Source organism: Zootoca vivipara, chromosome 10, assembly GCF_963506605.1.
Source record: "Zootoca vivipara chromosome 10, rZooViv1.1, whole genome shotgun sequence".
NCBI lineage: Eukaryota > Metazoa > Chordata > Lepidosauria > Squamata > Lacertidae > Zootoca > Zootoca vivipara.
The window spans coordinates 42,791,229-42,816,128 of NC_083285.1; the positions used below are offsets into that span (position 1 = coordinate 42,791,229).

A 24,900-nucleotide genomic window follows, 5' to 3' on the forward strand; every position below is an offset into this window, starting at 1 on the left:
GTGAAAATAAACTGCTTCCTGGGTGCTCCCCAGGGCAGAAAGAAATTGCAATAAACTAATACTTCTCCTTTTGCTTCCCTTTAATTATGTCCAAAATCTGCTACATCACCATACCTAATAACAGGGCCGTGCCTGGAAAAATAATCATAATCCTGCGTTGATGGACTCTCTGAGTTTGTATTAAGTAATTGGAACACACTTGCCAGCAGTTTTGTAGACTGCACGTGCATTTTAAAAATGGAAGAAAAATGAACCCTTTTACCAGGCTTTTAGCCACAGTGTACTAGGAACAACAGAATATTTAAAGTCTGTTAAAGATTAATTAATCCGTTTTAAGTGCTGCTCTTGAGAATGTCTGCCAGTGCAACCTTGTGAATCTTAAAAGCTTACTGTTTGCTTTTAATTACCTTGACATACTGAAAGAGTGGTATACACATTCACTGCCATACTTCCGTGGGTGGGGGGATGACATAATCAACTAGCCTTTAATTTAGAGCCTGGAAGGACATGTGTACAGCAGTACAAAATCATTTACTATGTTAACAATGGTAGGTGGAAAGAATATTCAGCAAAAGTGTTGTGTGGCAAAATGACAGCCTAGTTGGAGATCTAAGAGAATTCTTCCACCTGAGGAATCTGAGAAGAAGGCCGCAGCAGCAGACAGTGTCAAGACTGATGTTGGGAATGAGTAGCCTCCAAAATACTCTGTCTACAGACTTGCTCAATCTGGTGTCCTCCAGATGTTGTACGTCTCCAGAAGAACGCAATAAGAATCTGCTGGACGAGGCCAATGGTGCATCAAATCCAGCATCCTTTTCTCACAGTGGCCAGCCAGATGTCCCTGGGAAGCCTGCAAGCAGGACTTGAGCAAAAGAGCACTCTGCCCTCCTGCAATTCCCAACAACTGGTATTCAAAGGCAGCATGCATTCGGTAGCAGAGGGTAGAACAGAGCCATTGTGGGTAGCAGCCGTTTATAGCCTCATCCTCCATGAATTTCTCTAATCTTCTTTTTATAGTCATCCATGCTGGTGGTCATTAATGCCTCCTGTGGGAACGAGTTCCACAATTCAACTATGTGCTGTGTGAAAAAGTGTTTTCCTTTATCTGCCCTGAACCTTCCAACATTCAGCTTCATTGAATGTCCAGGAGATTTGGTGTTAGAGAAAAGCTTTTCTCACCCTCTCATATCAACTGTCTCCATGCCATGTGTACTTTTATAAAGTACTGTCATGTCACCTCTTGTTCACCTTTTCTCTAAACTAAAAAGCCCCAAAAGCTGCAACTGTTCCTCATAGGGGAATTGGTTCATCTCCTTGATCGTTCTGGTTGCCTTTTTCTAAACCTTTCCAACTCTACAATATCCTTTTGGAGGTGAGATGATCAGAACCGTACACAGCATTTCCAGTGTGGTTGCACCTTCAGACCCAGCCAGAATTGCCAATGGTCACAGATTACTGTTATTACTGTATATTCCTGCGTATAACACTACTTTTTAACCCAGGAAAATCTTCTCTCAAAAGTCGGGGGTCGTCTTATATGTCGGGTCGTATTTCTTATACGGCGAGTATATCCCAAACTCTGTATTTTAACTGGAAAAGTTGGGGGTCGTCTTATGCGCCCAGTCATCTTATACACCGGAATATACAATAATTTATTACCCACCCTTCATTCAGGGCCCTAGGCTGGGTCTCAACCATTTGGATGGAGTAGGTCCCAAAAATATACATCTCAAGGGTCAAAGGGGTAAAGAGATGCTTATTCAGCATTTGCTGGAAATTGTATAGTGAAGGTGCCAGATGCACTCTATGGAGAAGGAAGTCCACAATTTAGGAGCTTCCACAAAGAATGATCTCTACCAGGCCACTCCTGAGCTTCCGAAGATAGTGGAGCTACCAGCCCTCTTCAGCCCTCTTCTGAACCTAAAGCTCAAGGGGATCTGTAGGGAAGGAGGCTGTCTTTCAGGTATAGTCATACCTCGGGTTACGAACACCTCGGGTTACGAACACCTCGGGTTACGAACTGCACAAACCCGGAAGTATTTTCGGCCGCACGGACGTTCTGCGTGTACACAGAATCGTGTGTGCGGTTTGCGCATGCGCAAAGCGCGAAAATGGCGCTTTGCGCATGCGCAAAATGGCGGTTCGGGTTACGAACTTTTCGGGTTACGAACTGCGACCCGGAACGGATCGTGTTCGTAACCCGAGGTACTACTGTATTTGAGGCCTAAGTCACTTAGGGCATAATACTAATGTGAGCACCTTGAATCGGATCCAAAACAAACTGACAACCAATGCAGCTGTTTTAAAGCATAGACCCCTTTTCTAAAAGCTCTAAAAGTTCTTTTAAAAGTTCTAAAAGTTCTAAAAGCAACTCCAGTTCTAAATCTTCTAAAAGGAACCTCAGCTAGTAATCTGGCTGTTGCATTTTGCACCGGTTGAAGCTTTCAAGTCACCTTCAAGAAGAGCCCCGGGTAGAGCTTCCAGTCTGGAACTGATCAGGAGCATGGAGTACAGCAGCCAAGTCATCTCCATCCAAAAGCAGCCGTGGTGAACCAGTCATAGGTGGGAAAGGGCACTCAGAGCCCCTGAGCCCCTGGGGACAGTGTTGGATCCACAAGCACCCCAAGCTACAGACATGCTCCTGCAACTCCGTCCAGGACAGGCCATCTCCCCCACCCCACATTCATCGGCCCACATCCAGCCCATCATCATGACCAAAAACTGGCCTAATTGGTGGGGGTTGTAATCCAACAACATCTAGAGGGCACCAGATTGTGGGAGGCTGACAAAGATCATGAGCTGTATTTGGTTTGGTGGGTCAGACCTACTCCACATCAAAGGGCTTCTTTGCTTAATTAAGAAGTAGATTTTCCTAACAAGCTACCGGTACAGTTCAGCTAGCTGCTGAAGTGCTGTCTCCATGGACACTTGCAACAGATGCCTAGCTGAGGAAGAAAGAGGTTGCTTTCTACAGCTGCAATTCCAGAAACTACTTGGCAGGACTTACTTTACACTAAATGCTTATAGGAATAGTGTGAAAAATATTTTATATAATCTGGACATCTGCAAACATTGAAAACGGAACCTTGCTTGTTAAATATTGTAATCTAAGTCATGCCATTATCTATTTCGTATATGTGCCTGCATTGCTTTTCTATTGCCCTTAGGTGATTTCATGGGGGCCAGCTCTATCATTAGACAGAGTGAAGCAAATGCCTCAGGCAGTTGATTTTCGGTTTCATGAAAAGGCAGCAAATGGTTACTTTTTTATTTCTTAGTATTCTATTTTTTTTATGCCAAGCAATAGGCACTTGTGGGAATTTCTCTCTCCATGATCAAAATAAGCAGTAGTTCAGTGCTCAAAGGGGCTCCTCTCTGATGCTGGAATCATATGGTACCTACCGTAAGCCCACTTAGTTGCTGCCCTTGGTCCTGAATTCCAAATCCACACTATTCCAAGCCCAGAAACTGGACTTTAGCACCAAATCTCAGAGCATTTGATAATGCACATTACATCTCTCCACCAAAAACTACCTGGCAAGCAAGGAGACCTGAAAAGAGAAATATCACTAGAAGAAAATTATCCCCTCAGTAGCATTAGCAGCAATTTGCTGTGTAGACAACTGCAATCAATGTAATTGCCAGGAGGTAAAATAAGATCTTTCATTACGAAATATTGGCAATATGCTCAGCTTCAAGTAGTTTATGTATCACCACAACACCTTCTATTTGTAAATCCAATACATATACATATGCATATATATGCAAGCATATGTTGGTACATTTTGCTGTTCTTTCCCCAAAAATGCCTACAGTGCTTGTAAATGCTGCTGTTAGAGCTGTAGAGCTTCTTCATCTAAATCCCAGCAACGAAACTTGAATGGAAATGTGGCTAAGCTTTCAAAAGTCCTTGCAAGGCAATTACGTTTCTCTTGTACTCTTATGCTGTAGTCTAGGTGGTACAAGGGAACAAATTTTTCCACCATCAAACACCTCCGGAACATTACAGTACATCCATGTAATCTTACTTTTCCCTGCAAAGAGATACCCAGAATTAATGTGCCATTGTAAGGTAGGCAGTGACTGTGAAAAACCTTAACTACAATTCTTGTAAGCTCACAACCTTGCTTCCTCTCATATTGCTATGCAATCTCTCTCTCTCTCTCCTCCCCATCCCCCACAAATTCATTTTGCAAATTAGTAGCAAGTGAACGAAGACAATAACATTAAAAAGTGGGGCTCATGCACCAACAGATGTACTTTGTTCATTTATTTAACATGCACACTTTGGCTTCAATTATTGATGCCAATGCTCCCTCGCTTCAGTATTCTTTGCAAAAATAATGAAATCATTCTCAGATGAAACATCACCATGCCATTCAGGTATAGATTCTTGAGAAGAGGGCAAATTATGAGTTGTGAGGGTTAATTTCCTTTTTCTTGCAAAGTACAAGTTAACTGATTTTCAAGTGCATTTGGAAAAAATGAAGGGTAATGTGGTAGCTCTGACCCATCAGATACACAAGTATTTTATGTTGTGTGTGTGTTTTTAAAGAACTATTTCTTCCCACTTTGGCATACTGAACCCCCTTGCCTCTTCCAAACCCAGCCAGTGAACAGCTGCTGTTTGTTATGAGCTACCAGCCAGTTTAAATAAGGAGGTTAATATTTTACAGGGCTGTGTGTGCTCTGCTTAGTTTCCTCCTCTGCTTTGCACAGGGGAGCAAATTCATTCCTGACATAGCTACACTAAATTCAGTAGGCTTATATCAGCAACTTGTTGCTCTTATGCCCAAGAGTTTTACAAATTTCTCCTGGATTTCTCCTGCATTTGACTATTGCTTCGACTTATATTTCCGGAAGACTATGGGCTACGAAAACCCAGCTGTCCTAAAATGACTCTAGTGAGGCTCACATTTTGGCTCTAGAGGGGACACGAGGTTTGCGGAGATTCACAGAATCATTTAAACCCTCTTCCCAAGTGCATTTCACTAACTTTCTAGTAATCCTTATTGCATTATTAACACACACACTCCATCCCATGTGAGGAAGGGGAAGAATGTGTGCACAGTCCCTTGTTCCCAGCTTACCAGGAGTGATCTTTGTATGCTACAAGAGCAGCAAGAATTTTAATAGCACAAAATTGGAAAACCGGAAAAGTACCATCAAAAGAACAATGGCAAAAAAAACCCTGATGAATTATGCAGAGTTAGCAAAGTTAACGGACAAACTGCGTGAAAAGGACAATAGTGATTTTGAAAAAGAATGGGAACCTTTCACAATATCTGCAGAAACAAAAAAAATATGGACTCGCTGGCAGGATTTAAATAAACATTTGCAATTTTATTTACAGAAAACAAGAAGTATAACAATGTGATAACATAGTATTATATACAAACAGCAGAATATATCATTTGATGTAATAAACCAGAAATGGAAGGTGAGGGAAGGCAACAGGGAGGGTGGAAATTGAAAAATGAATGTTTAGTAATGATATTGGATATTTGTTATGAGAAAAGAAAATCAATAAAAATTATTTTCTTAAAAAATGAGTGATCTTTGTAGCCTAACCCAGCTGGTGGGGGTGGCAGAACACCCAACTTTGGCTTCCTTGAGCATGGCTTTCAGTGCTTCACATGCACTCCTTAAGGGATCTTGGAGGTTGCTGCTTTTTATCCAGAAGCCCAGTTGGAGGTTGATGGAACATTCCAACCCCGCACACAACTGTAGCATATTGAAACGATCGTGAAAATGGGCCCTTACTCAGTTCTGATATGGCAACTGTAGGTCAAGTTCCCAGTTGGGAGAGTGGCACACAGAAGCAGCCATGTGAAGAAAGTACATGCTCTACCTAACCCAGACCTTGTAGCCTCTCAGAACGTAGGTGGTATTGGGACTCCAGGTACAACAACGCAAAACATGGTTGCAAGATGCTGTTGCATGGATGTTGTAACCAACCTCTAAATCCTGAAAAATTATCTCCCTCCCCAAAATCCAAGATGTATGAAGAATTCGATATGCTGTATCAGCTATGTGCAAAGGTGTCAACTGGAACAGTGCAGAAGGGCTTCCATGAAAAAAACACCAGAATAAGGAAAGGAGTACAAGTGTGCCAAACTGAGTTTGCTAAACTGAGGGTGTATCAAAACTACAAGTCCCTGTCTAACCTTGCTTTGAAACTGTTTTAGGCCTCCTTTTCTCACTTCAAAGACCACTAGCTGTAAATGCTGTAAATAGTCAAAAAAATTGAGATTGTTAGTTGTTTTAAATCAGGCACCCCCCAACCTCCAGATGTTTTGGCCTACAACTCCCATGGTCCCTAGTCCCATGGTCCCCAGTGGTCATTGATGATGGGAATTGTAGTCCAAAACATCTGGAGCGCCAAAGATTGGGGGTGCCCGTTTTAAACAGGTTTTTTTTATGCTGTCTTGTAAATGGTTGTAACACACCCTGAAACTTTAGCGTGGAGGATGGGTAATATATTAAAACAACAACCACAATCTTGCTTCTTGACTACCTCCTGAAAAGGTAAATTCTCTGGAATAACTGCATTTGACACAAAACATTATTGCATTTCCCTCCCACCCTCAGTTTTTGGGTCCATTAGTCAATGATGGCAACATATAAGGTCAAGGGTGCATGCTGATTCTTTTTAGATCTATTCGCTGCCTCTGATAACATCAATTAAAAGGATTTGTTGACATGGCTGGGGACTCTCAGCATGGATTTACAATCAGCTCTGTTCTTTTTCACAGCCGGAAGGAAACTCTACAAAAAATCTTTTCTTGATTCTCTGTAACTTAAAGCATCCTCCTCAAACACCATCTTTTTATCTCCAATCTGTATTTAATCACCCACCTTTCATCCACAGCATTTGGGGACAACTTGGCCCTCTCATTAAACTCCTTTGTCTTTCCCCCTTCTTGATGGGAGGGGGGTCTTCTTCTCTACTTCTCCATTTTCCACCTACCAATTCCCTCTCTACTATTCATACCTCCCCCTCAAGTGACCCATCCTATTTCCTGACCAAGTGATTCCCAAATGATAAGTAGAAATTCAGTGGATTTCAAGAGTTGTCACATGTGATCACTGCGTGTTGCAGATGCTGTGTAATACACAAGACGGATCTCCAAATGTGTCTACAACAAAAGCAAAAATGTGGTTCCCCACTAAAGTAGAAGCACTATTCTAGTCAATGGTCCTTCTGTCTTCCCACTGTAAGGATCGTTCAGTTGGCACTTAATGAATATGCTAGGGGAAATGTAAATTGAATGGCTAATGTGCACAACACCTGGCCTTTGTACACACTCACCAGGCCTCATGGAGAATGTGTTCATTATCCATCCATGATGACGGATATGTCCATAATCTGTCCTGATCAATATGCATAATCTCCATCATGCCACAGAATGTACAATTTGTACAAAATTCAATATATTTGTATTCTTCAAGACCCATAATATATCTAGTAGATGATGCTATCTATGTCTTTCCAGTTCACAAGAGGGAATTGGGCCCCTGTTGGGAGCAACTGGGAGAGCCTATTGATTCTTAGGAATAATCAGACCGCTAAGCACTTCCTGGTTTCTCACAAATCTGGGGAGGTTCCAACACAAATCTCAGTAGATACACTATAATTCCCGTAACAGCCTCTCTCCATTTTAAGCCCTGCACTTGAAGAGCAAACAGAAATTGCTATTTGAAAACATTGTGTGCTGCTCTGTACTTGTTCTGCCTTTGAGTAATCTCCTGGCTGTTACTGAAAGGGTAGGCTTTGACCTAGAAAGAGTTGAATTTGTGAAGGTCATGAAGGTCAGTCCCTTCAGGAAGCCATCAAGTCTAATCAAGTCAAGTTTATTTGTATCAGCCATAGGCCATCACAAAAAAAGGAATGAAAGTATCACCTCGCTACATCCCAAAATCACAGTCCTGCAGTCAGTTACATGCATGAGTGTGTTTGGGGGGAGGGGAAAATAAAGTTTAGAGATACAGAAATGCAAATCTACCTCATGTTATTAAATGTTAAAACTAAAAAGAAACCAATAAAAATCACACCAATAAAGGAAGCAAAATATATTATCTCACATCTCTGATACTCTAATACAGCCTCCCCTAACCTGGTGCCCTCCAGATGTTGTGGACTAAGTACCCATCAGCCCCACCCAACACAGGCTTTGGGTGATGGAGTCTGTAGTCCAAGACATCTGGAAGGCACCAGCTTGGAGAAGGCTGCTCTACTCTCAGTAATTAATATTTTTGGTTACAAATAATAATTAGTATTACAGCAGCAGCAACTGTATAGTACCATCATGGGGCATGGTTCTTTATAGAATATAAGACCAGTCCTTTCCCAAGAGGCTTTCAATTTAATACAAAGGAGACAAGCAAAGACTAGGAGAGAGGGAGGCAGAGGTGAACAGAGAAATATAATCATAGAATTGTAGAGCTGGAAGGGACCTGAGGATCATCTAGTCCAACCCCCTGCAATGCAGGATTATGCAGCTATCCCATACAGGGATCAAACCTGCAACCTTGGCATTATCAGCACCACACTCTAACCAACTGAGCTATCTAGTTATGCACACTTAAGCACTATTAGAGTATGACATAGAGATCATCTTTATACCAAATGCTGTTTATTATTATTACACTAGCTGGTCCTGCTACGCGTTGCTGTGGCTCATTCCTGTGACTGCCCCCATCCTGTTCCGACCCATGACGTATTCTGCCCCCTCCTCCCCCCCGGCTCATCCCTGTGACTACCCCCACCCTGTCCCAACCCGTGAGCTATTCTGTCCCTTCCCCACCCCCACCCCCGGCTCATCCCTGTGATTGGCCCCACCCTGTCCCGACCCATGAACTATCCCGGCCCCTCGGCCCAGTCTGCAAAGCCGAGGCGAGATGCTGTGGGGAGGGAAGCTTTCCTAGCTGCAGTACCAGTGTAGCCGTCACTAGAGGGTGCTGTTTTGCAACATCTCCTGTGCTCCCAGCATGCACTTGAGGGTGATTTGTGAGTTCTGGAACACAGGGTTTGGGGTTTTACGTGGCCCAGGTGTGACACCTGTCTACGCAACCTGTATATGGCCACTCTCATATTCACTTGGGACATTGTGTCAAAATTTGAACGTAATCGGTCAAGCGGTTTCGGTGAAAAGTGGACAGCCACCCACATGCCCTTTTTATGTATCCTGCCCTTCCTTCCAAAGGAGCCCTTTAATTATAAAAGGTTACATAAATATATCAGACCACATTGGGAAGAATGGGGTGTATGGCGTGTTAGGAGAAGGGGCCAGGGAATATGAACTTCAGCATATGAACTCTGTCCAGGCTAGGACGAGGCTGCTCTCAGCGGAAGCAGTGGGCATGAATTGGGCTACTGTGAGGAGCAGTGAAACCTCAACTGAAAAGTGAACAACTTGTGAAGTCACTGCAGCGCAGTGCCAGCTGCAAAGATGATTTGCCAGGAGAGAAGTTAAGCTGGAGCCTCTTGGGAAGCTGCACTGGCAACCTGCTCTTAGCTCACACAGTGGACAGGACTGCTGCCTTAAGTCACCATCAAGTCTCTGGAGCACGATTCCTTCTGGATCTTCAAATATCAAAATCACAGCAGAGCTGTGCAAGCCATTTTATTCACAGCCCCCTGCTGTGCAGGCTGCCATTTAAAAAACAACAACAGAAATGTTAAAGGTACTGAGTGGTTGGAGCAGGGTGATAAATACAGATGAAACCTCAAGAAATTTCGGAGCAAATAGAATTATCATTTGTAACCTGTAAGGAAATAGCATTTCACAGAACAGTGGGGATTGTGCAGTAGCCTACAATGTTTATAGCACTTTAAACCTGTATTTCAGTTGAATCTGTACACGCTGGATTCCAACAGCGTAAGGAAAACCTTGAAAAGACAAAGGAAAGAGGTTTATTTTTCTCTAGAGAGTGTGTTTTTCTCAGGCACTCTCATATCTTGTGAAGGCTGTCCCAGTGTTGCTCTCATCATAGCTTTCTGTTGGAGCTATAATCACTACAGGTGTTCACATAAATAGCCCCTAATAATGCAGAAGGTCTCAGGAGGGGTGTCAGAATATTTTCAGTGAAGTGCCAACAGAGCCCGCATTTTTGACAGAATGAACATTCATCACCTTGGACACATTTAGAAAAACATGGCAGGAAAAAAGTCTGCTTTTTGGAACCCTTTAATAAGAGACTTTGCAAATTGGATTGATGTGCTGTTTAATTCATATTCTTCCTATTGTTCTTGTGCCTTCCATTTGGAAAAATCAAATCAGTTTATTTTAAATCTTAAAAATAGCTTAGCTATCTTTAGATTCCCCCGGGAGTTCTCTTGCCTCACTTGAACAAAACTTATCCTCATATAAGGCTTTCCTTGAGCCACAAGATCAGACCCCGTTTTATGCATTTGATTCTCCTAAATTCTTGTTTTAATGTGCTTTTATGCTGCTACTTTACTGGTTTTGGGTAGCATTTCTTTTTAACAATGCTGCTTCCTTTTATATTGTATACTGCTTAGAGACCTACAAAATATTAAGTTTAACAGTTTATCAATACTTTTAAATAAATGAATAAACAAATATTTGCAAAGAGGTTAATAAAATGGTGGGTCTTTTTATACACACACATATATAACCTGCCTGATGCACATCAAATGTCTTTCTTCTCTTCTAGCAAAATTATGTTCCAGTGAGTGCTCACAATATGCTCCAGATGGGGTTTTAGTGTTCATTTTGTGACAAGAGTTTAATCTTTTAATGGATAGGGAGGGGATCCTACTTCTAAGCCCTCACTACCCTTCCAGACAGGAAGAAGTCAGTCGTCGTCGTCTTCTTCTTCTTATCCCTGGGGACTTTACTATACATTTCCTCCATCCATCCACAAAAAAACCACCTTTACATTTGTTCTTTGAACTGACATTACCACCAATCTATCCACTGGCATAGACTGTACAGTATATGACACAGGACAGACTCTATTCTCCACAGATGGCCTGAAGCACAGAGGCTATACTCAGTGCAAGACTTAGTAAGCAGGCAATTCTACTGAATTCAACAAAGCTAATGCTAATTCAACAAAGCTAATGCTCACGAAGGGTCACGAAGAGTCGGACACGACTAAACGACTAAACAACAACAATGCTAATTTGCTCCAGTTGAGACATTTGACATTCACCCTCCCCTTTTATTCCTTCCAAGACCAATCACAGATACTCCAAGACCTGAATATATATATATATATATATATATATATATATATATATATATTCCAGTTTACAATGAAAAACATCATTGTTGCTGGCTCTGTCTTCCAGTTGGCCATGAGCCCTACATAAAAACTCTCCCTTTTAGGCCCCAACTTCCTTGTGCTGATCTGCCTACCCAATCTTCCCCCTTTCAGTTTTGTGCCCTGAGAAGAAGGGGTCTGAATACCCAGAGGGTGGTGAAGACTTGGGTGCAGAAACCATTCCCAGAAATAGTCCCATAGGGGGACTTGGTAGTCAGAGATGCCTTAAGCCACAAGGCCTGAGGAAGTTGCCATGGCCCCTTCTCCATGGACTCTTCTCCAGAACCCTCGACTGTGCAAGGTGGGGCACCTCTTGCTTACCGTATCATCTTCAGGGGCAGAATGGTAGGGGAGCATATTTCTGGATCCAGCTGTCAATGAATAGAGTGCAGCTCCTTTAAGCTCCAATTTCCCCAAAGTTAGAATAGCTCAGTCTGTAGAGCATTAGACTTTTAATCTCAGGGCTCTGGGTTTGAGCCCCATGTTGGGCAAAAGATTCCTGCATTGCAGGGGGTTGGACTAGATGACCCTCGTGGTCCTTTCCAACTCTGTGATTCTGTAGAAGCACAAATCTGGCCGAGGAACTATTTTTAAAGACTCATTTGGCTTCAGATTTGGAGCAACTCTACACAGCTCCACATGTAGCTGACCAAGGTCCTGAACTAAGCTTCACTCCACTTGGGCCTCAGGCTGAAACAGAAGCTGACTCCAATGCTCCCTCTTCTGCTCCTTGTCCTTATGTAGTAAGACATCAACAGCAGGATGTCACTGCCAAAAGCCAGGCGTTTCCTTAATGGTGCTAGTGATTACACAGCAAATGTGACCTAGTCTCACAACTGCAGGCCAAGCATTCCCAATGCCAGGCTATGGAAGAAAAATGAAATTGCTTCCTATATCCAAGGAGCCCCATTTGCCCCAGTTAGCAATACAAGCTCTGTCTTCACACAAGCCTCTGCATTATGACAAACTCCTGGACTGCCAAACTCCCAAGAACCAGAGGCCCTTTGGAAAACACGGGTGCCATTTCCTGTCGCATAGAGTACAGACCGAAACCTGCCCCCCCCCCAAAAAAAGTTTAGTAACTTAAAAAAATATACAGTACTGAATTATGCTAGCTACTTAACTTGATATATAAAATGTATTGTAAAAATTATAGACACAAAAGTAAAACCAAGTGAGGTATCACATATGGGCAACCAATGAACTCACATAGGATTAATCTTGATTAAAATAACTCAAAGAGGGTAAAGGGCATAGGATGATGGAGCAGGTGCCAACCGGATTTCCTACTGATGGCAAATGTGTGGTAAAATTCTCCACATCCCTTAGTGAGATATAACAGGGAACTGGTATTCACTCATAGTTGCTGGAGAAAAGATATCCAAAAAAAGGCTTCAGTGACATATTAGCTCCATAAAAACCATACATTTGAAGCACATGGCTTCCCCCAAAGGATACCGGGAACTGCAGTTTGTTAATGGTACTAGGAATTGTAGTTCTGTGGAAGGTAAACTACAGTTCCTAGAATTCTTTGGGGGAAGTCATGTGCTTTAAATTCACAATGTGGGTGTAACCCAGGCATCCCCAAATTGCGGCCCTCCAGATGTTTTGGCTGACAACTCCTATGATCTCTGGCTAACAGGACCAGTGGTCAGGGATGATGGGAATTGTAGTCCAAAACATCTGGAGGGCCGAAGTTTGGGGGTGCCTGGTGTAATCACTGAGGGAAGCCCCTGCTGCTTACATGTCAGTAGTATGAGTTAAAATAGTTGCTTATCCTCTGCGTACTTTGCACGTTCCTTGTCCCAGTGAGGCAGATGAACTACCACAACATGAACAAAAAATATCGATCAGCAAAATGGGAAATATGAACAAATAAGAGAAACTTCTGGAACTTTACTGGAACCTGCTGCTCTGGATCATGGTAAAGGCAGAATCTCGTAAGTAGCCACCACTGTCTTCCCATTAGGAGAACAGACCCATTGTCATCCATCAGGAGAGCAAAGAAATTTAATTCACTCAAGTAACTGCTGTGCCTGGAGAGCTTATTGGCACCAAGGCAAACAATTTGCTTCTTCTACTCCAGCTTCAACATCAAAAGTTGAGGTTCTGGGGGGTGGGGATCAGTGTTTACCATTTGTTTCCACAGCAACAATCTGCAAATTCTAAAGCTATGTTACTGGTGAGCTCACAAAATAGCAAGCTGAAGATCTGAAAGCAAGATGGTATAATCACCATGCTTCAGAATCCCTTCCCTGGGAATACAGCAACACTAATCCGTCTAGCTTCTCACACAGATATATACACACTCCACAGAAAATATCTTGCAGCGAACAAGCATGGTAACTGCCTTCAAATGTGTGGGGCCTCACTCTCTTGTGTGGTATCACAGGATTTCAGCTTGCCCTCTTAGTTGCAGACATTTTGTCAAAATCTCCTGCTGTAAACTGTCCTGTACATGAACTCAAACACAAAAATGCAACATTCATTTTCCTCTCCGGAGTCACTCAGAACACATCCTGTGAGCACCGCAGGATGTGCTTTCATGTAATGCTTGCGTCTATGCCTTTCAATGGAACAAAATGGCTGCAAAATCCACATTTTAGCATATTCCAAAGTGCAACAGAAATATCTCCAGCTTCCGTGTGTCAAAAAAATACTAGTTACAGGTAGGTAGCCGTGTTGGTCTGGATCGAAGTAAAATAAAAAAATTCCTTCAGTAGCACCTTAAAGACCAACTAAGTTTTTATTTTGGTATGAGCTTTCGTGTGCATGCACACTTCTTCAGATACAGTGAAATGGAAGTTTCCAGGCACTTATGTAGAGAAGGGGTGGGGAGGGGTGGGGATGGGGAGGGGGGATCACTCAGAAGGGTGGTGGAAATGGGTGATTGACTGACTGATAGCTGTTGATGACTGCAAACGACTGCAAATGGTTTTGCATGAAAAAGCAAGGGTTGAGATGGCTGAAGATCGCTTATCATGTATAATGAGATAAGAACCCGATATCTCTGTTCAAACCAGGTCCCTCCATGGTTTTGAGCTTGGTGATAAGTTGCAATTCAGCAACTTCTCTTTCCAGTCTATTTCTGAAATTCTTTTGTAGTAAGACAGCTACTTTGAGATCTTGTATAGAATGTCCTGGGAGATTGAAGTGTTCTCCTACTGGTTTTTCTGTCTTCTGGTTCCTGATGTCAGATTTATGTCCATTTATCCTTTGGCGTAGGGTTTGGCCTGTTTGTCCAATATAGAGAGCTGAAGGGCACTGTTGGCATTTGATGGCATACACAATGTTAGAGGATGAGCAATTAAATAGTCCTGAGATGGTGTGTTGGATGTTGTTGGGGCCAGTAATGGTGTTGTCTGGGTGTATGTGGCAGCAAAGTTGGCATCTGGGTTTATTGCAGGCTCTGGTACCAGAGTCCATGTTAAGTCTGGTGGTTGTATTATTGTGGGTGAGGAGTTGTTTAAGATTGGGTGGCTGTCTGTAGGCAATGAAAGGTCTTCCTCCCAGAGCTTGAGAAAGGGAGCGGTCATTGTCCAGGAGAGGCTGTAGATCTCTGATGATGCGTTGTACTGTTTTAGCTTGGGAGCTGTATGTGATGACTAGTGGTGTTCTGTTATTTTCTTTTTTGGGTCTGTCTTGCAGCAGGTTCTCTCTAGGTATCTGTCTGGCTCTGTTGATCTGTTGTTTAACTTCATCAGGTGGATATTTTAGTTCTAAAAAGGTTTGCTGTAGATCTCTTAGGTGAGATTCTCTGTCTGTAGAGTTGGAACAGATGCGGTTGTAACGTAAGGCCTGGCTGTATACGATGGATTGTTTGGTATGTTTGGGATGGTAGCTAGAAGCATGTAGATATGTTTGTCGGTCAGTTGGTTTTCTGTATAAGGTGGTGTCTATACGTCCATCCTGTATTTTTATAGTAGTGTCCAAAAAATGTATTTCTTGCATAGATTGGTTCATTGTTAGGTTGATGGTGGGGTGAAAGTCATTGAATGTCTGGTGGAAGGTTTCCAGGGTCTGTTGTCCATGTGTCCAGATAATAAAAATATCGTCAATGTATCGCAGGTACAGGAGAGGTTTGAGTGGGTAGGAGTTAAGGAAACGTTGTTCTAAATCTGCCATGAAGATGTTGGCATACTGTGGGGCCATGCGGGTGCCCATGGCTGTGCCGCTGATCTGGAGGAACAGGTCATCACCAAATTTGAAGTGGTTGTGGGTAAGGACAAAGTGGCAGAGTTTGGTAGCAAAGTCCGCTGTGGTTTTATCTGAAATGGTGTTCCTTATGGCTTGTAAACCATCATTGTGGGGGATGTTGGTATATAGAGATTCCACATCCATAGTGGCTAGTATAGTATTGTTAGGAAGATTGTTCAAATATTGTATTTTCCTCAGAAAATCTGTGGTGTCACGTACGTAGCTGGGAGCACTGATAGCATATGGCATCTGAAACCATATGCTATCAGTGCTCCCAGCTACGTACGTGACACCACAGATTTTCTGAGGAAAATACAATATTTGAACAATCTTCCTAACAATACTATACTAGCCACTATGGATGTGGAATCTCTATATACCAACATCCCCCACAATGATGGTTTACAAGCCATAAGGAACACCATTTCAGATAAAACCACAGCGGACTTTGCTACCAAACTCTGCCACTTTGTCCTTACCCACAACCACTTCAAATTTGGTGATGACCTGTTCCTCCAGATCAGCGGCACAGCCATGGGCACCCGCATGGCCCCACAGTATGCCAACATCTTCATGGCAGATTTAGAACAACGTTTCCTTAACTCCTACCCACTCAAACCTCTCCTGTACCTGCGATACATTGACGATATTTTTATTATCTGGACACATGGACAACAGACCCTGGAAACCTTCCACCAGACATTCAATGACTTTCACCCCACCATCAACCTAACAATGAACCAATCTATGCAAGAAATACATTTTTTGGACACTACTATAAAAATACAGGATGGACGTATAGACACCACCTTATACAGAAAACCAACTGACCGACAAACATATCTACATGCTTCTAGCTACCATCCCAAACATACCAAACAATCCATCGTATACAGCCAGGCCTTACGTTACAACCGCATCTGTTCCAACTCTACAGACAGAGAATCTCACCTAAGAGATCTACAGCAAACCTTTTTAGAACTAAAATATCCACCTGATGAAGTTAAACAACAGATCAACAGAGCCAGACAGATACCTAGAGAGAACCTGCTGCAAGACAGACCCAAAAAAGAAAATAACAGAACACCACTAGTCATCACATACAGCTCCCAAGCTAAAACAGTACAACGCATCATCAGAGATCTACAGCCTCTCCTGGACAATGACCGCTCCCTTTCTCAAGCTCTGGGAGGAAGACCTTTCATTGCCTACAGACAGCCACCCAATCTTAAACAACTCCTCACCCACAATAATACAACCACCAGACTTAACATGGACTCTGGTACCAGAGCCTGCAATAAACCCAGATGCCAACTTTGCTGCCACATACACCCAGACAACACCATTACTGGCCCCAACAACATCCAACACACCATCTCAGGACTATTTAATTGCTCATCCTCTAACATTGTGTATGCCATCAAATGCCAACAGTGCCCTTCAGCTCTCTATATTGGACAAACAGGCCAAACCCTACGCCAAAGGATAAATGGACATAAATCTGACATCAGGAACCAGAAGACAGAAAAACCAGTAGGAGAACACTTCAATCTCCCAGGACATTCTATACAAGATCTCAAAGTAGCTGTCTTACTACAAAAGAATTTCAGAAATAGACTGGAAAGAGAAGTTGCTGAATTGCAACTTATCACCAAGCTCAAAACCATGGAGGGACCTGGTTTGAACAGAGATATCGGGTTCTTATCTCATTATACATGATAAGCGATCTTCAGCCATCTCAACCCTTGCTTTTTCATGCAAAACCATTTGCAGTCGTTTGCAGTCATCAACAGCTATCAGTCAGTCAATCACCCATTTCCACCACCCTTCTGAGTGATCCCCCCTCCCCATCCCCACCCCTCCCCACCCCTTCTCTACATAAGTGCCTGGAAACTTCCATTTCACTGTATCTGAAGAAGTGTGCATGCACACGAAAGCTCATACCAAAATAAAAACTTAGTTGGTCTTTAAGGTGCTACTGAAGGAATTTTTTTATTTTAAAAAAATACTATTTTGTATTGCCAAAATGTCTTCTCTTGTGGGGCATTTAACAGGTTTTCTACAAAGACAACTTTCTTCCCCCCCCATATAAGGCTTCTTAGTTAAGACTCTGTGACCCTTCTGGTTCCCCTATAGCAAGTGTAAACCAAGGGGTTCAATTTCTAAAATATAGTGTTGGAGAAACAGCTTTATTTGCATTGCAGATGATTTGCAGCTACCACCTCTGGTAAAGACTATTGCTGTGATGGGGTCTAAACAAAATCATTTATACCCCCAAAGTATGGACTGAGATTTCACTGAAAACTCTGGTGGGAATTTTATGCAGACAGAACAAGGGAACTGAAAGTGAAATTTTACCAGGCAAATGGAATAACCACCTGTTCCAGGGAGAAATGTCACCATTAATTCTTAATGTTCACAGACTGGAGACACTCTTTTGCAGGCTGCTGCAATGGAAGACTTGTCCAGAGCTTACACCAGCACAGCAACTATATATTTACAGGTGATGCAACAAGATCCAGGTTGTGTGCGTGTGTGTGTGCTCCGGCAGGTGTGTTCTTTAACATGCAATTGACACAATATTAGTGCATTAGTGATGGATTGAGATTGGACCGTCCACACACCATTTCACTTTGTTACTTCTCCCGTGAAGCTTCCCCAATGTCATCACATTACTGCCATCTGGAGGGGCACTCTTGTGCTAGTGTGCAATAAAAGTAGGCTAAAAGCAACAACAACAAACGACCCCAGAACATTTGTGGTATAAAAAAGTTACAGGACTTCAGCAGGAAATTACAGGATATACGCTGACAGAAAATGAAGCCAAATGGCCTCTCCAATTTTTTGGCAGGTGCAAGCTGTATTGAAAACAGGCTATCACATATAATCACCCCAATACAGTCATGAGCACAAATCACCAGGAATGCACACTCAAAGTACATCAGGAGGGGCACTCAGTTATGATAGAACTTTTTTGTTGAAAACACGGGCAACTTATGCAAACACACACACACACACACACACACACACAAGCTTCTGAGACTGTTTTATGGAAACCACAGAGCATTAAAGCTCCCAGGCAAACTCCAAGGAAACACACTCAGAAACAATCAATTGACTTCATAGCTAAAGCCTTCAAAAATTAAAGTAAACCATTTCAAGAGGTATGTCAAACATTGGCAAAAAAAAAAAAAGACAGAGTTTATGTTCACCCGATGCAAAGCTGAAATTGTGTGACTGGTTACAGCCCAGCTCTTTATTTCAAGTATGTAACATGCTATTTTGCTTTCCTGGACCATGAATGCTGTGTTCAAGACTCATGGAATTAAATGGTGATTTATCAGTGACAACAGCTGTAGAAGGAGCAGCCATCTCCTCTATGAGCAAAGAAGGATGCGTCCAGGATGCAACAGAAGCCAAGCAACTGAGCCAGTGAACTGCATAATATGCCTTGTTATTTCCCTGTTTCTTATATTGATCTTTTTTAATGGCATGCTCATTCTTGCTTTCATGCTCCCATCTAAAATATTGACCTCCCATTGGGGAAGGAGGGAGAATGCGGGTTTATAGGCCTGTCGAAGAGATTCCATTTGCACAGAGCTTTAAACCGGCAAAGTAAAGATGTAACTCAAAAAATCCACATTTAGATCCATGCAGTGTCCCGCCGAGGTCAGTGCAGACTCTGTGTTACTGAACAAGTCCCCCTACAGATGCTTTCAGACTCTGATATGGGGTCAGCAAATTCCATATGTCAGTTGAGATGCTTATGCAGTATAACCACAGTCCCACTATCCTTTTACATGCTCGACAAACTGTGCATGGGTGCTCCAATGTTTATTTTGACCACACTTCTTATTTCTGGTCCTAATTTCCATGGGTAAAATGGGATGGCACTGGGGCCGTACAAGGCCATTTGCCATGGCATCTCCACAAAGTAATGGTGATTATATGAAAGCAGACTATGTCATTCTCATTGTAAATTTAAACTAGAGTTTATAAAGGGCAGCAAGATCCTTGTGGGTAAAAGCTTCTATGTAACAATACAAAACCACTCAGCAAGTATGCATGCAACCAGAAAGCCTGTAGCACATTGCTTTAGATCAGAGAAACCCAACCTGGTGCCCCCTCCAGATGTTGCTTGGCTCCAACTCCCATCAACCCCAGCCAACTTGGCCAACATGGCCAATGACTAGGTATGACGGGAGTTGTAGGCCTACAATATCTGGAGGGAATCACATTGTCTAGTTCTGATCTTGATTAAGTAGTTTAGAACAGAGGGGGCTAATTTATACATGCTTAGACAAGTGGCCTATGTAGCCCAGTATTGTCTACACTGACAAGTAGCTGGTCTCCAGGGCCTCAGGCAAAAAGATTTCTCAACTCACCATGTCTTTATAACTGGAGAGTTGCCCAAAACTGAACCTGGGACTTCTGTGTACAAAACATTGGCTTCATCACTGAACTATGTTGCTAATTGGCTTCCAAATTTGGATTGCAAAATTTGCAAAAGCCACCATCTCCCCCAAGCAGTTTGCAGATCTGGGCTTGCATCTAGACCAGCAAGTCAACAGAGGCCCTGCTGTGACCTCACAGCAGATCAGCCAATGGTTATCAAGTGAAGTGGAGCAGCAGCAGCAACAACAGCAAGAAAATGAAAATTCTGAGAAGGGGTATTCATTGACAGTTACAGGCAGCTACACTGCATGCCCCTTTGCTAGAGAAACAATTTACTACCTCAAGCTCTTTATCTCTTTCCAAAGGGGCAGGTGTGTTCGTCTGCTGTAGCATAATCAAGGAAGAGTCTTGCAGCACTTTAAAGACTAACACATTTTCTTTATCTCTCCAAGCTTTGATAAAACTGTAAAGAAATGCTTTTCATTTTCTCATTTCCAATCTAAATTTTGATCTTTCACAAATAACCTGGGCTCTGCAAAAGCACAATGCCTTCAGAACTGAAATTTCAGGATTGTTTTTTTTAAAGATCTAACAGAAACAGACATCTGCTAATAAATATTTTCTGCTAATAAATATCTGCACAGTAACTGTGATTCAGTCCTTTCAAACTTGCATTACTAAATGCAAATGAAAAATTGAGAAAACCATAGTGACGCTGTCTTGTCTAGATCCTTTGTTAAAATTCTGAGCAGTGAAAGTAGACTAAAAAACAGACGTTTTCCCTCTCCTTAATGTTAATGATGTCCAGCGATATTTCTCATCGTTATCTGAGTCAGATAAGCTGATGCTTGGAAACAGGAATGGACTGGAAACAGGAATGGACTGTACCACTTGTTTACAGTGAAATTAAACGAGCCCCTCCCCAATCTCTCAGTCCTTGTTACACTCTGTGTGCTGTCGTACGACCACCAACCCCGAATGTCAGCTGCAATGTTGCTGTCTTCCATTCAGCAGCGTCACGGCCCGTGGGTGTTCTTTAACCTGTTGGTGTGGCTTATCATGCTTCTATATCTCCTGCCTGAGGGCAGGAGATTAAAAAGGTGCTGGCCAGGGTGTGAGTCATCCCTGAGAATGTTCCTCACTCTTCTGAGGCAACGTCTCCCGCGATAACATCTAGCGGACTCAGGGGACAGCCCACGATATCATGTGCTGTCTTCACCACCCTCCGTAGGGACTCTCTGTCCATGGCTGTCAAACCAGCATACCACACCATAATGCATACCACACCGTAATGCAGGTAGGGGTTGTCATGGTGCCTCATTTTCCCTAATGGTCCTCCTCTGGTCCCTAAATTAAAACAAGCATACAAAACACAATACTAAACCTTCCTGAGCTTCCCTCTTAAAACTGTTGCAATCCATAATGTACCCCTTTTCCTGTGAGAATCTGTGTCAGAGCCCAAATATCGACTGTGAACTCGATCTCAAAACCTGGCTCCCTATTCCCCACCACCAGAACTACATTCAATTTTTGGTTTGAAACCAAGCCTTGCAAATAAGCCCACAGAAGACAGTAGTCCACATTGGGGTCCATGACCCATCAGTCATTTGTCTGTTGAGCCCTTTGTCTGGTGATCCATCCATGTGTGGGTGATGTACAAGGATGGATTGTGCCCTAAGACGTCTGGCTTGAATTGGTAGATTTAGAGTTCAAGTTTATTGTGTACTGATTTTAACCAATGAAGATTAATTTGAATTAGTGGGTGGGTGTATTAAAGGCACACTTCTTCATATTTGTTGGCTATTTTGATGGTACTGGCAAGTTACCACATTAAGAAATGAAATACGTATTACTGAGTTGGATGCAATCTAACATTAGTGCAAGAAGCAGGAGAGTTTGAGGCGTTGCTCAAGTCACAGCAGAAGCAGTGTAACAGTACAACACAGCATACAATAGGTTAATGACTTGCAACTCTTCCGCCAACCCGAGCTGGCAATTGTACTACCCTAAGAACAGGGCTCCCATTAGCAGAATAGCTGCTGTGCTAGTGAAGTTGCCACAGATGGATCCATACATCCCTTTACTTCTTACAATGAGTGGCCTTTGGGGTTTCTTAAATAAGTTCTCTTACTTCAGTATTTCAAGCAGTCACTTTTAGGGAGGTTATGGCAATACACAAGTCTTTTGAAGACTGCTTCAAAAGACAGAAGCTTCATCAAAATCCTTTAATCCTAATGCAAACACTTTGTAAATAAGCCCAGTGTCACTGACTTTCAGATTATCCCCCCCCCCCCCGACAAATACCTTTGCCTCCCAGAAGAAAATGAAGTGGGGTTCCCCTCCCATCCAGTCAGCTGTTGCAAGCGAGCTTGTGCTGAAAAGTCAGGGAGAGGCCACGACTCCTATAGAGTTTTCAGCTCTCCAGAGACTTCTGGCTGGCCCACAAGTGCGACACCCATTAAATGTGGCTGCAAAGAGGACATGTGGAAGATAGATGCTTTCCTGTTATGTGCTATGTCTACAAAAACAGCCAAGGGAAATGAACTGCTCCTCCACAACATAGCCTTCTCAGGGAGTTCGTGTAAGTTAAATGCAGACAGCTGTCACTGACTATCAGCTGATAGTCTCTGCTCATTGCACCCCAGGAGTCATTTCAATAACTACGAAATCCCACCACCTTAGCTGCTAACAGGACAATAGTGAGACACATGACAGGCAGACCACAAGTCCATGGAAACACTGTTTACATGTACAGGCATAGGGAGAATGGAATGAACTTTGGAGTCTCCCAAAGATGTTATTGTTATAGTCACGAGGCAACGACTGAGGCTGAATAGACTTACAGCAGCTTCAGATGATTCCCTATGATTCAGTAGGGAAATGCATGATAAAAGGAGCAACTGATCATGGTCATGATCCATAAGGTGTTGCTGCAAAAGGGCTCTTCATGGGAGCAATACTTGGTGGATTGTGATTCATTATCCACAATACTATTCTTGCCCAAAGCCCAGTCTCCAGGATGTGTTTAGGATTTTTAAAAAGTTGGAGTGGTTTCCCAGGGGCAAGCATGTATTGTGTTTTGAGGGAGGACATAGATCAAATACTTCTAGGGCAATGAACTAAGCAGTTAGTGAATTCAGTAAATATACAAAGGCAAGAATTTCTGTAGTATGTCAGACAGACTCATCAGGCCAACTCTACCATTAGGCAAAGTGAAGCAGCTGCTTCAGGTGGCAGTTCTGGGGCAAGCAGCGGGAAGAGAAGGCAACAGATACAAAGAGTTGGACAGAACTGTGTGTATGCCCCATACAGCCTGCTCTGTAGCCACTAATCTGGCCTGCTGTCCTCAGATACAGGAGAATAAGCTGTTTGGTCAGTTGTATTGAATTAAGATTAAACTGCCCATCCTGGAAAGAGGAACGGGTGCACCTTGGCTATTGTTGCAGGCAGAAAACTGTATTGGGCTGGCCCTCGGACTCCTGTTTCACCCAATCCAGTATCTTCTTGCCGGCATGTGGAATAATGTGGCCAGATAAGATCCTCTCCATAAACCCCATTTTAGTTAATGATCAGTGTTCGCCCTAAAATTTCTGGGCCATCCATAATAATTCCAGCTGTCAAGCAGTTATGAACTGCAACCTGTTGCAAAATTTAATTATCAATCAATCAATCCTATTACCAGGGCTGGCCCTACCATTAGGTTGAGCAAGGTGCTTGCCTGAGGAGGCAGATGATGATGGGTGGAGAACAGGCAGGCTTGTGTGTGCCACACAGGCTACCTTGTGCCTTCTAAGCTGCCCTACTGCCCTCCAGATGCAGTGAAGGATGCTGTCCCTTCACCCACAAAAAAGATCAGACTGCTAGGTACCTCGCAAGCGTTTGTGCACAGAATGGGGGTGGGGATCTTGTCCTTTGCCTCAGGACAGCAATAAGCCCTGGGGTGGCCATGTTTATAGCTACCAGATAGCTTACTGTATATCAGAGAAGACTACAAAATAAATGCCTGCCACCACATCAAGTTCTCCTAGAAACAAGTTAGCACTACTATAACCTATGCTCTGAAGCTTTCAAAGAGTCATACCGTGACGCCTTTGGCAGCGCAGGAAAAGTAAAGATATGAAGGGGGAAAAATACATTTTAAAATGCTTGTCCCCTCTCTTCTCCTTGCCCCTCATCTCTGTTCTTCTGATTCTAACTGACAGTCGCTCCCTCTGAAGTCTCCCATTTCGCAAGCAGCTCCTTTTGCTTGCATATTGCAGCAGCCAAGGCACTGTTTATATGCAAGCAGGGAACAAAGTGACGCATTAAATATGTAAGAAACGTCGTCTCTTACCTGTCAGGTGCTCTGCAAGGGCAGGAGAACAAAGGGAGGGCAGAGAAGGAAGGAGAAAGGCTAGAAAGGGCAGCTTGTGGTTTTGAAAGGATATGGATTGCACACCATCTTGATGCACCAACTGCGAGGGCTGGTGGTCTGTTTCAGGCAGAAGAAAACCACGGGGGCCAAATCAGGATAGGGCACGTCTGGGTCCAGCGGAGGCTCCATGTCACCATCATCATCTTCGTCACCCAGGTCTGGGGATGGTGGTGGATGCTCCAGCAGGGTTGGTTGCTCACTCATTGCCGGATCCACATGTTCCAGGGAGCACAGAGTGGGATTGTGAGTGGGTGGGTTCCCTGACTGCCGGGCAGAGGAGGGGTGGGAGCCATGTTCGGCCATGTTGGCATGAAATGTGAATCCCTGGAAAGAGACAGAAGTGACACAGTTGACAAACAGTCTGCCACCAACTGTCCTTTGCTTTGATAGAAGCAATCCAAAATGTTAGATGAACTTGCTTACTTGCTTGCTTACTAATGTCCTTCTCATTCCAGGCCGTACTGAGCAGTTTTCATTACTCCTCCTCACTCTGGCTCAATAAACACATTCATGATGGAAAGGCAAAAATATTATAGCCCTCGGTACAGACCCCACTGGCAGAAGCAGCGCAATCTGTCAGTGTGTGTGTGTGTGTGTTACAC

The 24,900-nt window shown here is 43.2% G+C and overlaps 1 protein-coding gene across 1 annotated transcript in view; it reads right to left on the minus strand.

Annotated features, from left to right (window-relative positions):
* Window positions 1-24,601, minus strand: part of CACNA1I (calcium voltage-gated channel subunit alpha1 I) — a 269,708-nt gene extending 245,107 nt beyond the window's left edge. Inside the window, exon 1 of the mRNA XM_035128273.2 lies at window positions 24,312-24,601. Within this exon, the coding sequence (XP_034984164.2) occupies window positions 24,312-24,601 (290 nt within the window). The remainder of the gene's footprint in view (window positions 1-24,311) is intronic.
* Window positions 24,602-24,900: the final 299 nt, after the last annotated feature.